Here is a 13,144-nt window from a genome sequence, read left to right as displayed (position 1 = left end):
CTATATCCCGTAAGACCTTCGCTTCATAATAAAACAAAATCTATAAAATAAATAACTGATCCTGCACCCACTGCCATTTGTGAAAGAAAGTTACCAACATCCCCCACCATTTGTGCGTAGAAGTGCTTCCTAACAGCTCCTCTGAACAGAATGGGCCTAATTCTCAGACTATGGCCCTTTGACCTAGAATCCACAACCAATGAAAATAGTTCATTTTTATCAACGCGGTCTTTTCTCATCAATATCTTGAAGACTCTGATGAGATCATCCTTTAAGCTTCTAAATTCTCGAGAAAACAGGTCAAATTTGCATAATGCTTCCTCATAACTCAATCCCAAAAGTTCAGGTATCATTCCTGTAAATCTACATTGTAATCCCTCCAAGGTCAGTCTGTCCTTCCTAAGGTGTTGTGCCTTGATCTGCTTAGATTTCCAATAGGGGTCTGACCAGAGTCTTATATACCTGCAGCAAAATGTCCGTGTCCTTATATTCCAGTCCTCTGGATGTAAAGCTAACACTGCAATTGTTTACTGGATTCTTTTCCAGTATGCTAAGAGAATAGGTACATGGGAACAGTCATTTTCAACATTTCCTCCTAGTCACTTGCCATCGGACAGAGGGAACCAGTTCTGAAGAAGAGGCATACCAGATTCAAAACTGTTAACTCTTTTTCTCTTCAGATTTGATGCCAGACCTGCAGTTTCTCCAGCAATCTCTGCTTTTATTTCACATTGCCAGCATCTGAAGTGCATTGTCTTTAGTTAAGATCCTAGAGAGGCCTGTGTAGGTCCTTGACCACCTCTTTATATCAATGACTTGGATGAGGGTTTCAAAGACTTGGCAGCTAAGTTTGCTGGTGATTTAACGATGGGCAAGAAAATGTATTGAGAGGATGACATGACATGGATGCAGATGGATAAACATAGGTCAGGTGAGTGGGCACAAATCTGGCAGATGGAGTACAATATGGGAAAAAGTGAAATTGTTCACTTTGGCAAGTTGAATAAAAAGTAGAATATCACTCCAGTGAGGACAAGAACAGAATTCCAAGGTGTTTGTATACTACACATATACAAAATGCTAGTATACAGGTACAGCATCATTAAATTGATGAATAGCTTGCTATCCTTTACTATGAGAGGAATTGAGCATACTAAATCTAGATATTGTGGTCCATTAGGTTATGTGGTGAGACCGTATCTCAAACACTCAGTGCAGTTTTGGTCTCTTTTTTGAAGAAAGGGTATAAATGCATTTCAGGATACAATTCAGAGAAGGTTGATACCTCTTATGGGATCTCGTGAAGATAGGTTGGACAGGCTGGGGCTGCTTTCACTGGAGGTTAGAAGAGTGAGCGGTCATTTGATTGAAGTGTGATCATGAATGGTCTAGACAAAACGGATGTGGAAGTAATATTTCCTCTTGTGGTTGAGTCCAGAACTAGGGGACACTATGGCCTTCAAGGACATGAATGAACAGAATTTTCAGCAATGTACAACATTGGAAGAAGATGGGAATCCAATGTTATGTGGAATTCAGAACATTAATGGATCAGCAACAACCATATTGAATGACGGATTAGACTCAAAGGACAAAGTGACCTCTTTCTGCTCCTAATTCATACCTTTGTATGTAACTTATATATTTTTAAATGCTCTCTGTACGTTTTCTACCTTGCAACTCACAGGAGAGATTAATCTTAAATCTGTGGGCAATCTTGAAGGTTTGGCAACTCTATTGAAATGCCACAAAAACAGAAATCGCTGGAAAAGCTCAGCAGGTCCGGCACCATCCATGAAGAGGGAAATCAGAGTTAACGTTTTGGGTTGAGTGACCCTTCTTCAAAACAGTTCCACAGTGTCCAAGTCAACGTTCAGTCAACATCACTGAAAGCACATGGTTTTCTGTGACCTTGCTCTGACCACATTGGCTGCTGTGTTTTATTACATAACAACATTGAAGAAAAAGTGAACTGGCTTCGTCAGATGTGATTAGGAGCTACATAAATGCAAACTCATTTTTTCTTCTGGTTTGTGGATATCAGAAGGTGGGCTATGGTATTACTACAGTTGAGTAGTCTCCCCAGCTTCACTGCAGATTGAAGGGAAGGCAATGGCCTAATTGTATTATCACTGGACTGTGAATCTAGCGACACCGATAATATTCTGGAGATCGGGGTTTGAATCCTATCGCAGCCGATGATGGAATTTGAATTCAATTAAAGTCTGGAAGCTAAGAGTCTAATGATGACCATGAATCTATTACTGATTGTTGGGAAAAGCCCATCTGGTTCAGTAATGTCCTTTAGGGAAGGAAACTGCCATCCTTACCTGGTCTGGCCTCCATGTGACTCCAGACCCACAGCAAAATGGTTGACTTTTAACTGCCCTCTGGGCAATAAATGTTGGCCTAACCAGTGACATCCATATCCCATGAATGAATAAAAAACCCCTAGGTTACTTGAGAGAGGTATTGAATGGGCCGTGATAATCTAGTGAGAAACTGCTCCGATAGAGAAGGCAGAATGAATGATAGTTGGTCACCAAAATCAGCAGTGGCTGACCCGTCGGTCAGAAATTCTTTGTGAATTACAAGTTTTTTTTTCTCCAGGAGAGAAAGAACAGGTGCACTCACAATCTCTCCTGAGCTTGGGTCGAAAATGGAAGGGGATGGAAGGCCGCTGCAGATCCACACTGAGTTCACACAGGCCACAAAGCAGAGGCTGCTTATAAACTGGGGAAAGTGAGGGAGCTTTATGATCAGCTGTCCATCCTGCGACCAAACCCTCACGCTTTTATCGAAGGAACCAGTCATCAACCTGCATTGGGTGAAGAGTGACAGTACATTAAAACTTGAATGCTTGTCTCGGTGGCAAACACTGTCAGGTCAGTCCAAGTAACTCCCTCCTTTTTTGCATAGTCATCATCTCACGCACACCCTCACCTCCATCATAGAGGCCTGGAGATGTACAGTATGGAAGCAGACCCTTCGGTCCAACCCGTCCATGCCGACCAGACATCCTAACCCAATTTAGTCCCACCTTCCAGCACCTGGCCCATATCCCTCCAAACCCTTCCTATTCATATACCCATCCAAATGCCTTTTATATGTTGTCATTGTACCAGCCTCCAACACTTCCTCTGGCAGCTTATTCCATACACAACCCACCCTCTGCGTGAAAATGTTGCCCCTTAGGTCTCTTCTATATCTTTCCATTCTCACCTTAAACCTATGCCCTCTAATTCTGGACTCCCCCACCCCAGGGAAAAGACTTTGTCTATTTACCCTATCCATGCCCCCCCCACAATTTTGTAAAGTCACCCTTCAGCCTCCGATGCTCCAGGGAAAACAGCCCCAGCCTGTTCAGCCTCTCCCTATAGCTCAAATCCTCCAACCCTGGCAACATCCTTGTCAATCTTTTCTGAACCCTTTCAAGTTTCACAACATCTCTCTAGTCAGAAGGAGACAAGAAGTGCACGCAATATTCCAACTGTGGCCTAACCAATGTCCTGTACAGCCGCAGCATGACCTCCCAACTCCTGTACTCAATACTCTGACCAATAAAGGAAAGCATACCAAACGCCTCCTTCACTATCCTATCCACCTGTGACTCCACTTTCAAGGAGCCTATGAACTTGCACAGTCGTCCTCCTTCCTCCATTCACAAGCAGGAGTAATCCTCTGCTAAACTGGTTAGTGAGGCCTCACCGCTGCACTTATCTTGATTAATTGATTGATTTACTGTTGTCACATACCGAGAAACAGTGAAAGTGTTGTTTTATGTGCTATATAGGCAGACCGTACTATAAAAAGTGCATCAGGGTAGCAGAACAAAGTGCAGTGTTACAGCCACAGAGAAGGTGCAGAGTGAGAGAGAGGGGTCAACATTAACATTTCATATGTATAGACTCTGACTTTCAGTATTTGCAGTCCCTATTGGCTCCTTAACATTTGACACGTCTGTTCAAAAGTCTGATGACAACGAGGAAGAAGCTGTTCTTGAATTTGATTGTGCGTACAATCAAACTTTTATAAATTCTGCCTGATGGAACAGGGTGTAAGAGAGTACAATGGGGGTGGGAGGGTCTTTGGTCATGTTGGTAGCTTTCCTGAGGCAGTGAGAAGTACTGATGGAGTTAATGGATGGTTTGCGTGGTGGAACTGGGCTGTGTTCATGACTCTCCATAGTTTCTTGAGCTGTTGGGAGAAGCAGTTGCCAAACCACACTGCGACGCATCCAGGTAGGATGCTTTCTATGGTGCATCTATAACAACTGGCAAGAGTCCTCGTGGAAATACCTTGTGCTCTCGTGTTCTTGAACCACCATCAAGTTTGTGATACCCGCATCGTGAGCATTGGGGTTGCAGTGCACGACCTGCAGGCTTCTGCTGTTTGGGTATGAGCTGGTGTTGTACACGATGAATTTCTTGTCATACCTGGTCAAATAAGAGCAGTGGAAATATTTGTCAGCCCACGGAAGAAAATTAGACGCTTTCTTTGAGATGACTGCTCTAGCCATCCAATGACTGACTGAGTGTCTGTGCCCCAGTCCGATTCCATTAGTTTATCTTCACTTTGGGAGAGGTGGTAGAGCATAGGGACAGGAGGAGGCTGTTCAGTCAGATCAGGTGACCTGCACCTCTCCTTTTTTATCTTCCTTTTCTCTGAATCACTCTATATATTCACAGAAAGAAAATCTATTTATTTCAGTTCTAAAAGCTCGATCTGAATGGTAGCATTGAGGGGTGGGAGTGTCAGATTTCAAGGGGCCTTTGTGCAATGTGATGTCAATCCTGAAAAGCCAAGCTATAATTTCAAGATTATGCTCTCCCCATCTTTACTGCCAAATGAATTTGTTTCTCTGGTGTTGAGTCCTTTCAAGATTTCCAACACTTCAAACACATCACCCGAGAGAAAAGATATGATTTAAATTGAAGTTATTTCAGATTAAATGTCCCAGCGATGTTAAACATTTGGTTACTATTAACTCCCTTTGCCTGTGAACTGTTCCTAAAATAACAAGTTGGTTTTGGGAGCTGACGACTGGACATCGTACTAGCGCAAATGAATGGATATTCATTAATCAAATCAAATTAACCGAAACTGGTCTAAGAGATCACTGTCGCCCTGATCATCCTATGCAGTGTAACAAAAGAAACTGGGCCTGGGTTACTTTTACATCCAAGTTAGCGGTGCAATTCTAGAGTCATAGAGTCATAGAGATGTACAACACGAAAACAGACCCTTCGGTCCAACCCGTCCATGCCGACCAGATATCCCAACCCAATCTAGTCCCACCTGCCAGCACCCGGCCCATATCCCTCCAAACCCTTCCTATTCATATACCCATCCGAATGCCTCTTAAATGTTGCAATTGTACCAGCCTCCACCACTTCCTCTGGCAACTCATTCCATACACGTACCACCCTCTGTGTGAGAGAGTTGCCCCTTAGGTCTCTTTTATATCTTTCCCCTCTCACCCTAAACCTATGCCCTCTAGTTCTGGACTCCCCCACCCCAGGGAAAAGACCTTGTCTATTTACCCTATCCATGCCCCTCATGATTTTATAAACCTCTATAAGGTCACCCCTCAGCCTCCGACGCTCCAGGGAAAACAGCTCCAGACTATTCAACCTCTCCCTATCATTCAGATCCTCCAACCCTGGCAACATCCTTGTCAATCTTTTCTGAACCCTTTCAAGTTTCACAACATCTTTCCAGTCAGAAGGAGACCAGAATTGCACGCAATATTCCAACAGTGGCCTAACCAATGTCCTGTACAGCCGCAACATGACCTCCCAACTCCTGTTACTCAATACTCTGACCAATAAAGGAAAGCATACCAAACGCCTTCTTCACTATCCTATCTACCTGTGACTCCACTTTCAAGGAGCTATGAACCTGATGACGTTTAAACTTTTCACTGTACCTATTGAGTACCTGTGACAATAAGAGTTATTCTATTCTACTCAAACACAGTTTGGGTGTCTTCAGAGCTTGTTGAACTGGACTTCCAGTTTCTCGGCTTAGTAAGCCCAGGTCTCACTGTGAGGAGGGAGGCTGGTATTAATATCATGCCGAGCCTCAGGCCACATCTGTACATTTTTGCTCCGGCATGACTTAAATAAAGTGATGGGTATCAGACACACCAAAGGACTCGATCTCATTCATCCCTCCTTGATTAAAGGGCACTCACCCAGCAGAGTATATCCGGGTATCGATGCAGACCACAGCCGACACAATGTCTTTGTGCCTGTGATTGGTGAAGCTCGTCTCCAACTCTAACACATGACCGGACTCCTTCTTGACATCCAAGGCAAAGACCCTGAGCTGTTTTTTGAATCCGCAGATGAGCTGGTGCCTCCGGTGATTGATGGCCATGCAAAATACCGAGGCATTGCACTGGAAGCGAAAGTCAAAGTGAACTGAAGCAGATATGTAAAATTTGCATGCTGTTTGTGGGATCTCACTGTGCAACACAGATTGTTTTGCGATGCAGTAGCAGTGACTGCACTTGGAAGGTGCTTCGTTGATTGTAAGGGGACGGACAGCCAGGGAACGTGGAAGATCTTATTTTTAAAAAAAATGAAAACGATCTCTTTCTGCTTTAATTTCATGCAGAGGGTGGTGCGTGTACGGAATGAGCTCCCAGAGGAAGTGGTGGAGGCTGGTACAATTACAACATTTTAAAGGCATCTGGATGGGAATATGAATAGGAAGGGTTTGGAGGGATATGGGCCAAGTGCTGGCAAATGGGAATAGGTTAGGTTGGGATATCTGGTCGGCTTGGATGGGTTGGACGAAGGGTCTGATTCCAAATTGTCCACCTCCATGAATCTAAATCAGTATACATATGCACCTCCCAGATTATTTTAATTCTATGTCCTGCAGATAACCTCAATAACCCACTTGAAGCAGGAGGTAGTGGATTCGAGCCCTACTCCTGATATTTAAACATCTAATCCAGGCTGGAACTCCTGTGCAACGTCAGGGGTGTGTAACATTGTTGGAAATACCGTGTGTCAGAGGAGCTACTGAACGGAGCTATGTGAGCCCACAAGTGGGTGTGAAAGATCTCATGCTTCTTCTGAAGTTGCACAGTAGAGCTCTCCCTGATGGCCTGGTCATTAGTTAGTCCCCAACCAGTTCCATGCAAGCAGATTGTTCAGAAATACCACAATGCTGCATGGTGGACTTGCCCATGTACAAATGGACTGCTACATTTCTCACTTTAAAACAGTGACCAGTCTCAATCATACTCCGCGTTTTCAACTTCTGTGTTTTTAACCGTGGTCGCATTTCACAATCGTTTCCTTCTGCCAATGTCATGGAAATGCAAAATCCAGTTCCCAGCTCAAAGTCTGAAGATGGGAATGGAGACCCCAGGTTGGAGCTCTTACCTTAATCCGGTCAAAGACTGTCGCCCCGACAGTCCACACCACAATGGTCCCATCGTTTGATGCTGAGAAAAGAAGTTTGGGTTCTGCCCAGTACAGGAACTGAGTGACCATACCGGTATGCTCAAAGACCGAAAACGTCAGCTGTCCCGTCTCCAAATCCCACCATTTAATAACGCCATCTGAACAGCAAGGAGAAAGTGCTCATTAAACAACCCAAACAAAATGAATACACTCCACATTCAGGGTCCCTTTGCCTGTGTTTGACACAGGATCAGGAATAAACCTTGCACCTCGTCCCACCAGACAGTAGGTTAATATGTAATGTGTGCCAATCCCATTTGGTCATCAGTACATCATTTCATGTGATCAACCTACCCAGAAAAATGCTACAGATCGCAGTCTTGAAAGTTCCAATTGACCCCCAGCTTCCCAAGCCTTTGGGGGAAAGAATTCCCAATTTCTATTACCCTCAATGAAAGCGCTTCCTGATTTTGCACAAATATTTACATTATGACAGATCTTTTTTTGTACAATTAAGGTAAAAATCGGGAGTGATGCAAACCAGGACGGCAGCTTCATACATGATCACACGTGATCCATCAGTGAGTCAACCATTTCACACGTTGGGGACAGCAACATCTTAAAACTGAAGAGGATGAAGGAAATTGGGGTAGGATGATCAGCGAGCACCCAATCTATACCTGCACTGCATGTCAATAATGCATTAAGTGTGAGTGACAGTTTTCTCTCATGACTCTCATAGTCCGGCTCCTTGGTGCTATTGTGGGAGAGGTGCGACAGTGCAGAAGAGACTCTCAATATGTGGGGATCAATGGATTGTTTAAGATTTTTGTTTGCTGTTTTTCTTCCCCTTTTGATAAGTGGTCATTCTGTCTCTGACCACTTCGCTTCGCTATCCCAATCTCTATTCCCGAATTGTGAGCTCAATCTGCAAGGAACAGTCACTACAAAAACAAACAGTTATGACACAACAGGCTCTCTGTAAACACTGCGACCAAAGTCCTGTCCTGTCAGGGATCCACATTAAATTGACTTCATTAGATTGAGATGAGAAGCAATAGCAATGTTTGTACTCAGACCTCACTAAGTTGCTTATCTTGCTTGGCTGACCAACATCCCATTGTATACTGTATTATTGAAATGTGCCCTTGCTCTGCCTGTTACATTTTTTGTATTTTTTTGTTATTATTGATCGGACAGGTTTTTGAAGTGGTAAGTGACTGGTACACAAGGGGAACTTTAACAATCCACTTTTGATCGTATTTCCCTCCCCTAACACTCTCTAACTGAAACCTTCATTACCAGCAGCCGTAGACTGTTTGATATTTTCACAGTATTTCTGTTGTCTCGTCCGTATAGTTCCGTCTGGGTTCTGTAATGGGAGAGCTAAACAAGTTGCTGCTAAATTCCTCCCAGTGTTCTTTTAGCTCAGACATGAACTAGAATTGGCTGGTCCAAGCCTTCCCACTAAATCTATTCTGAAATATAGATAAACCAGTCAACTATTTGCCATGATACAGCTCAGTTTAGTCCCATTGCATGAGCACGTGCAGACATTCACTGAAAGGTTTCTGCAGCTGAGAATCCCCATCTTTTGCAGACAACAAATATTCAAAGTTACCAGCTATCCTGTCTGAGTGTACCAAGGGCGAACTTTTTGAATTCTGTGCTAACGGCAGATTATATAGAGTCATAGAGATGTACAGCACGGAAACAGACCCTTCGGTCCAACTCATCTATGCCGACCAGATATCCCAACCCAATCTAGTCCCACCTGTCAGTACCCAACCCATATCCCTCCAAACCCTTCCTATTCTTATACCCATCCAGATGCCTTTTAAATGTTGCAATTGTACCAGCCTCCACCACTTCCTCTGGAAGCACATTCCATTCATGTACCACCCTCTGAGTGAAACCATTCCCTCTTAGGTCTCTTTTATATCTTTCCCCTTTCACCCTCAACCTCTGCCCTCTAGTTCTGGACTCCCCCACCTCAGGGAAAAGACCTTGTCAATTTATCCTATCCATGCCCCTCATGATTTTGTAAACCTCTATAAGGTCACCCCTCAGCCTCTGACGCTCCAGGGAAAACAGCCCCAGCCTGTTCAGCCTCTCCTTGTAGCTCAAATCCTCCAACCCTGGCAACCTCCTTGTAAATCTTTTCTGAACCCTTTCAAGTTTCACAACATCTTTCCGATAGGAAGGAGACCAGAATTGCACGCAATATTCCAACAGTGGCCTAATCAATGTCCTGTACAGCCGCAACATGACCTCCCAACTCCTGTACTCAATACTCTGACCAATAAAGGAAAGCATACCAAACGCCGCCTTCACTATCCTACATAAACACAAACTTACAATGTGGGCGATAGAAAGGTCTTCAGTCTATCTGATTACACTTTTCCAGTCTGTCTAAGCCATTTCTGCTTTCGTCACTGCTGGTGAAGCTGGCATAACTGTGTTCAATTCTGGTCGCCACATTACAAGAAGAATGTGGAGGCTTCAGTGACGGTGCAAAAGAGGTTTACCAGGATGCTATTTGGGTTAGAGGTTATGAGCTATACGGACCGGGTGGACAAATAAAGATTATTTTCTCAGAGGCTGAGGGGAGACCTGATAGAAGTCTATAAAATTATGAGAGGTGTAGATAAGGTTGACAGTCAGAATTGTTTTCCCAAAGTTCAGACGCCTAAAACTAGGGGGGCATGTGATTATGGTGAGAGGGGGAAACTTCAAAGAAGATGTTTTACATAAAAGGGTGGTAGGAGTCTGCCAGGGTGTGGTGATGGAGGCAGGTACTTTAGGGGTGTTTAAGGGGCTTTTAGATAAGCACATGAATGTACAAGGTCTGGAGGGATTTGAACCAAAGGCAGAAGGGATTGGTTTAATTTGGTGCCATGTTTGGCACAGCATGGTGGGACAAAGCATCTGTTCCTGTCCCGTACTGTTCTATGGTGTATATTAGGAGATAGTGAGGACTGCAGATTCTGGAGATCAGAGTGGTGCTGGAAAAGCACAACAAGTCAGGCAGCATCCGAGGAGCAGGAGGATCAATGTTTCGGGCATAAACTCTTCATCAATCCCGATGAAGGGCTTATGCCCGAAACGTCGACTCTTCTGCACCTATGTTGTATATTCTCAGGCTGACGTCTCTCCTGAAAGATATTTGCAAAAAGGGTTCAGAAAAGACTTACAAGGATGTTGCCAAGGGTGGAGGGTTTGAGCTGGGGTTGTTTTCCCTGGAGGCTGAGGGGTTTCCTGATAGGGGCATGGAAAGGGTGAATAGACCCTTGGGTGGAGGAGTCTAGAACTAAAGGGCATAGTTTTAGGGTGAGAGGGGAAGGATATAAAAGAGACCGAAGGGCAACTTTTTCATGCAGAGGTGCATGTTTGGAATGAGCCAGAGGTGGAGTGAGTGGTGGAGGCTGGTACAATTATAACATTCAAAAGGCATCTGGATGGGTAGATGATTAGGAGGGTTTAGACGGATATGGGCCAAGTGTTGGCAAATGTGACTAGATTAGGTTAGGATATCTGGTCGGCATGGACGGGTTGGACCGACGGGTCTGTTTCTGTGCTGTACATCTCGATGACTCTATATTGCAGTGCCATAATGGAGCATTCCCGTAAATGACAAACTTTGGTTCGAGCACTGGAGCTGCAAGAAGGTGACCTTCTTTTCTCTCTCGTCAACCTCATCACCACATGGTGCATGGCTACGCTGGGACTGTATCTGCAGCAAGGACACCGTCAGAATTCTTTGTTCCCCTCTGTGCTGCACCACGTGGCTAAATCAGTAAGAAATGGTTGGCATGGACCAGTTGGACTAAAGGGTCTGTTTCCGCGCTGTATGACTCTAAGACTCTATAAGTGATGGCTGAGACATGAAAGAATAGCAAGGTGGATAATTAATGGGTGACATGAAGTCTCAGCTCAATCCAAGAAAGAGTTGCAAATGACAATAAATAGTCCAATAATCTGAATTAAAAACGTTCCATCTTTCCCAGAGCACTATGACATTGATTCAGAGGGTGATATCCCACAGACTTGGGGGGTGCTGAATTGTTTAACTGAGGCCACACGTACTCATTCAGCTTGTTGTAAAACAGCATACTATTCATATTCATGTTGTAGTCTCTCAGGCAAGATCATTAAAATTGACTCACTGACCATCCATCCTCTGACAGTTTTGCAGCTTTGCTGTGTTTCTGTGGTTGTCACATTTGCCTATATTACCACATTCCAGAGGTTTATTACTGGCTGTGGAGAACTTCAGTGCATCCTGTAAAAGGCATTTAGTTAGTGGCGGTTTGGCTTCTCTTCCTGTGCTCTGTGAGTGAGGTGATCTGAAATACTGAGATTACAACAGTCTGCTATTTCCCACTCTTACCCTCAAAGCCGGTCAGGAACTCTCTTCGAGCCAAATGATATCCCAGGGCACTTACAGAACGGTTGTGGCAGTCTGTGACGCTCAGATGCTTCTGCATGGACATCTTGCACCTGGTCTACATAGAAACACACAGCGAGCAACCAAGAGGCTTAGGGTGTGACTTTGGTTTGGATCCTAGACCAACTGCATCTTAACGCTTCTGCCTCAGCTTAGCCTCCCAAGAGAAGTCTTCCTGAAGGTAGTTCGACGGCTTATCTGAGTTCAGACACACAAGCGCACTGGGTGTCCCTCTCAGGAATGTTAAACTGTGAGCTGTGTGTCAGGCAATGGTATAACTAACATCCCCGACGACGCAGCCCACAAACATAGCTGCTCAGTTTGCAAACTCCCTGCTGTGCAGTCATGGAAACAGCAAACCGAGTCAGGTGATTCACAGTCAACAGCATGGGCTTCGAGCCAGCTCTTAATTCCTTCGTTTTGAGTGTAGCCAGCCTTAAAAAAAACTGAGGTAAAAACAATGACTGCAGACGCTGGAAACCAGATTCTGGATTAGTGGTGCTGGAAGAGCACAGCAGTTCAGGCAGCATCCAAGTAGCAGCCAAGAAAGGCAAGAACTCTTTGACAAATGAACCTCCAGTATGGAGGTCAGTGCAGCTCGTTCATTACAGAATATGCAATGATTTCTCTGCTCTTAATCCTGACTTGCCAACGTTGCAAAACTCTCATTTGGATATACAAGAATAATAATAAATCAGAAGAAAACATGTTTTCACTAAGTATTAGAATTAATCTTTATACAAAAAGCAAGGATTGTAAATTGAAGGTGCTCTTATCCAAACAAAAGCAGGCAGAAAAATGCTCTTTGAGCTCTTAAAAAGGTCACTTTAGATCCACCCTGACCCCACATGAGCTCCTAAATTAAGGTCTGAGCTTAGTGCGGCACGGTGGCACAGTGGTTAGCACTGCTGCCTCATAGTGCTAGAGATCCGGGTTCAATTCCCACCTCAGGTGACTGACTGTGTGGAATTTGCATGTTCTGTGTGGGTTTCCTCCCACAGTCACAAAGATATGCAGGTCAGGTGAATTGTGCAGGTTAGGTAAGGGGTAAATGTGGGATGGTTGGGCCAAAGGGCCTGTTTCCACTACTGTAAGTAGTCTGATCATAACAAGGGAAAGAGAGAGACAGAGCAGATTATTTTCAGATTCACATTCATCCAGTAAACAGTCCTAGAGCTTAATTGTATCTTCCGTCCCTGTCTTCAAATCTCAAACGTTTAGATCCTCGAAGCAGGTGTTTGTGCCAAGGCTGTAAATGCTACTCTCCTTCCCTCCC

The 13,144-nt window shown here is 44.3% G+C and overlaps 1 protein-coding gene across 3 annotated transcripts in view; it reads right to left on the bottom strand.

Annotated features, from left to right (window-relative positions):
• The window catches only part of LOC140492232 (uncharacterized), a 53,658-nt gene extending 41,485 nt beyond the window's left edge, over nucleotides 1-12,173 (bottom strand). Inside the window, exons 1-5 of one of the 3 annotated variants that reach the window (XM_072591139.1) lie at nucleotides 11,812-12,173; nucleotides 7,401-7,579; nucleotides 6,197-6,402; nucleotides 4,299-4,436; nucleotides 2,635-2,818 (exon numbers count right to left, since the gene is read on the bottom strand). In XM_072591139.1, the coding sequence (XP_072447240.1) occupies nucleotides 2,635-2,818; nucleotides 4,299-4,436; nucleotides 6,197-6,402; nucleotides 7,401-7,579; nucleotides 11,812-11,914 (810 nt within the window). In that variant the 5' untranslated portion in view covers nucleotides 11,915-12,173. The other 2 variants (XM_072591141.1, XM_072591140.1) reach the window with 2 other exon arrangements.
• Between the last annotated feature and the right edge of the window lie 971 nt (nucleotides 12,174-13,144).

The sequence above is a fragment of the Chiloscyllium punctatum genome, chromosome 20 (genome assembly GCF_047496795.1).
Source record: "Chiloscyllium punctatum isolate Juve2018m chromosome 20, sChiPun1.3, whole genome shotgun sequence".
NCBI lineage: Eukaryota > Metazoa > Chordata > Chondrichthyes > Orectolobiformes > Hemiscylliidae > Chiloscyllium > Chiloscyllium punctatum.
Note: the sequence above shows the minus strand (reverse complement) of the source record. Positions and strands in the feature narration are given on the sequence as shown.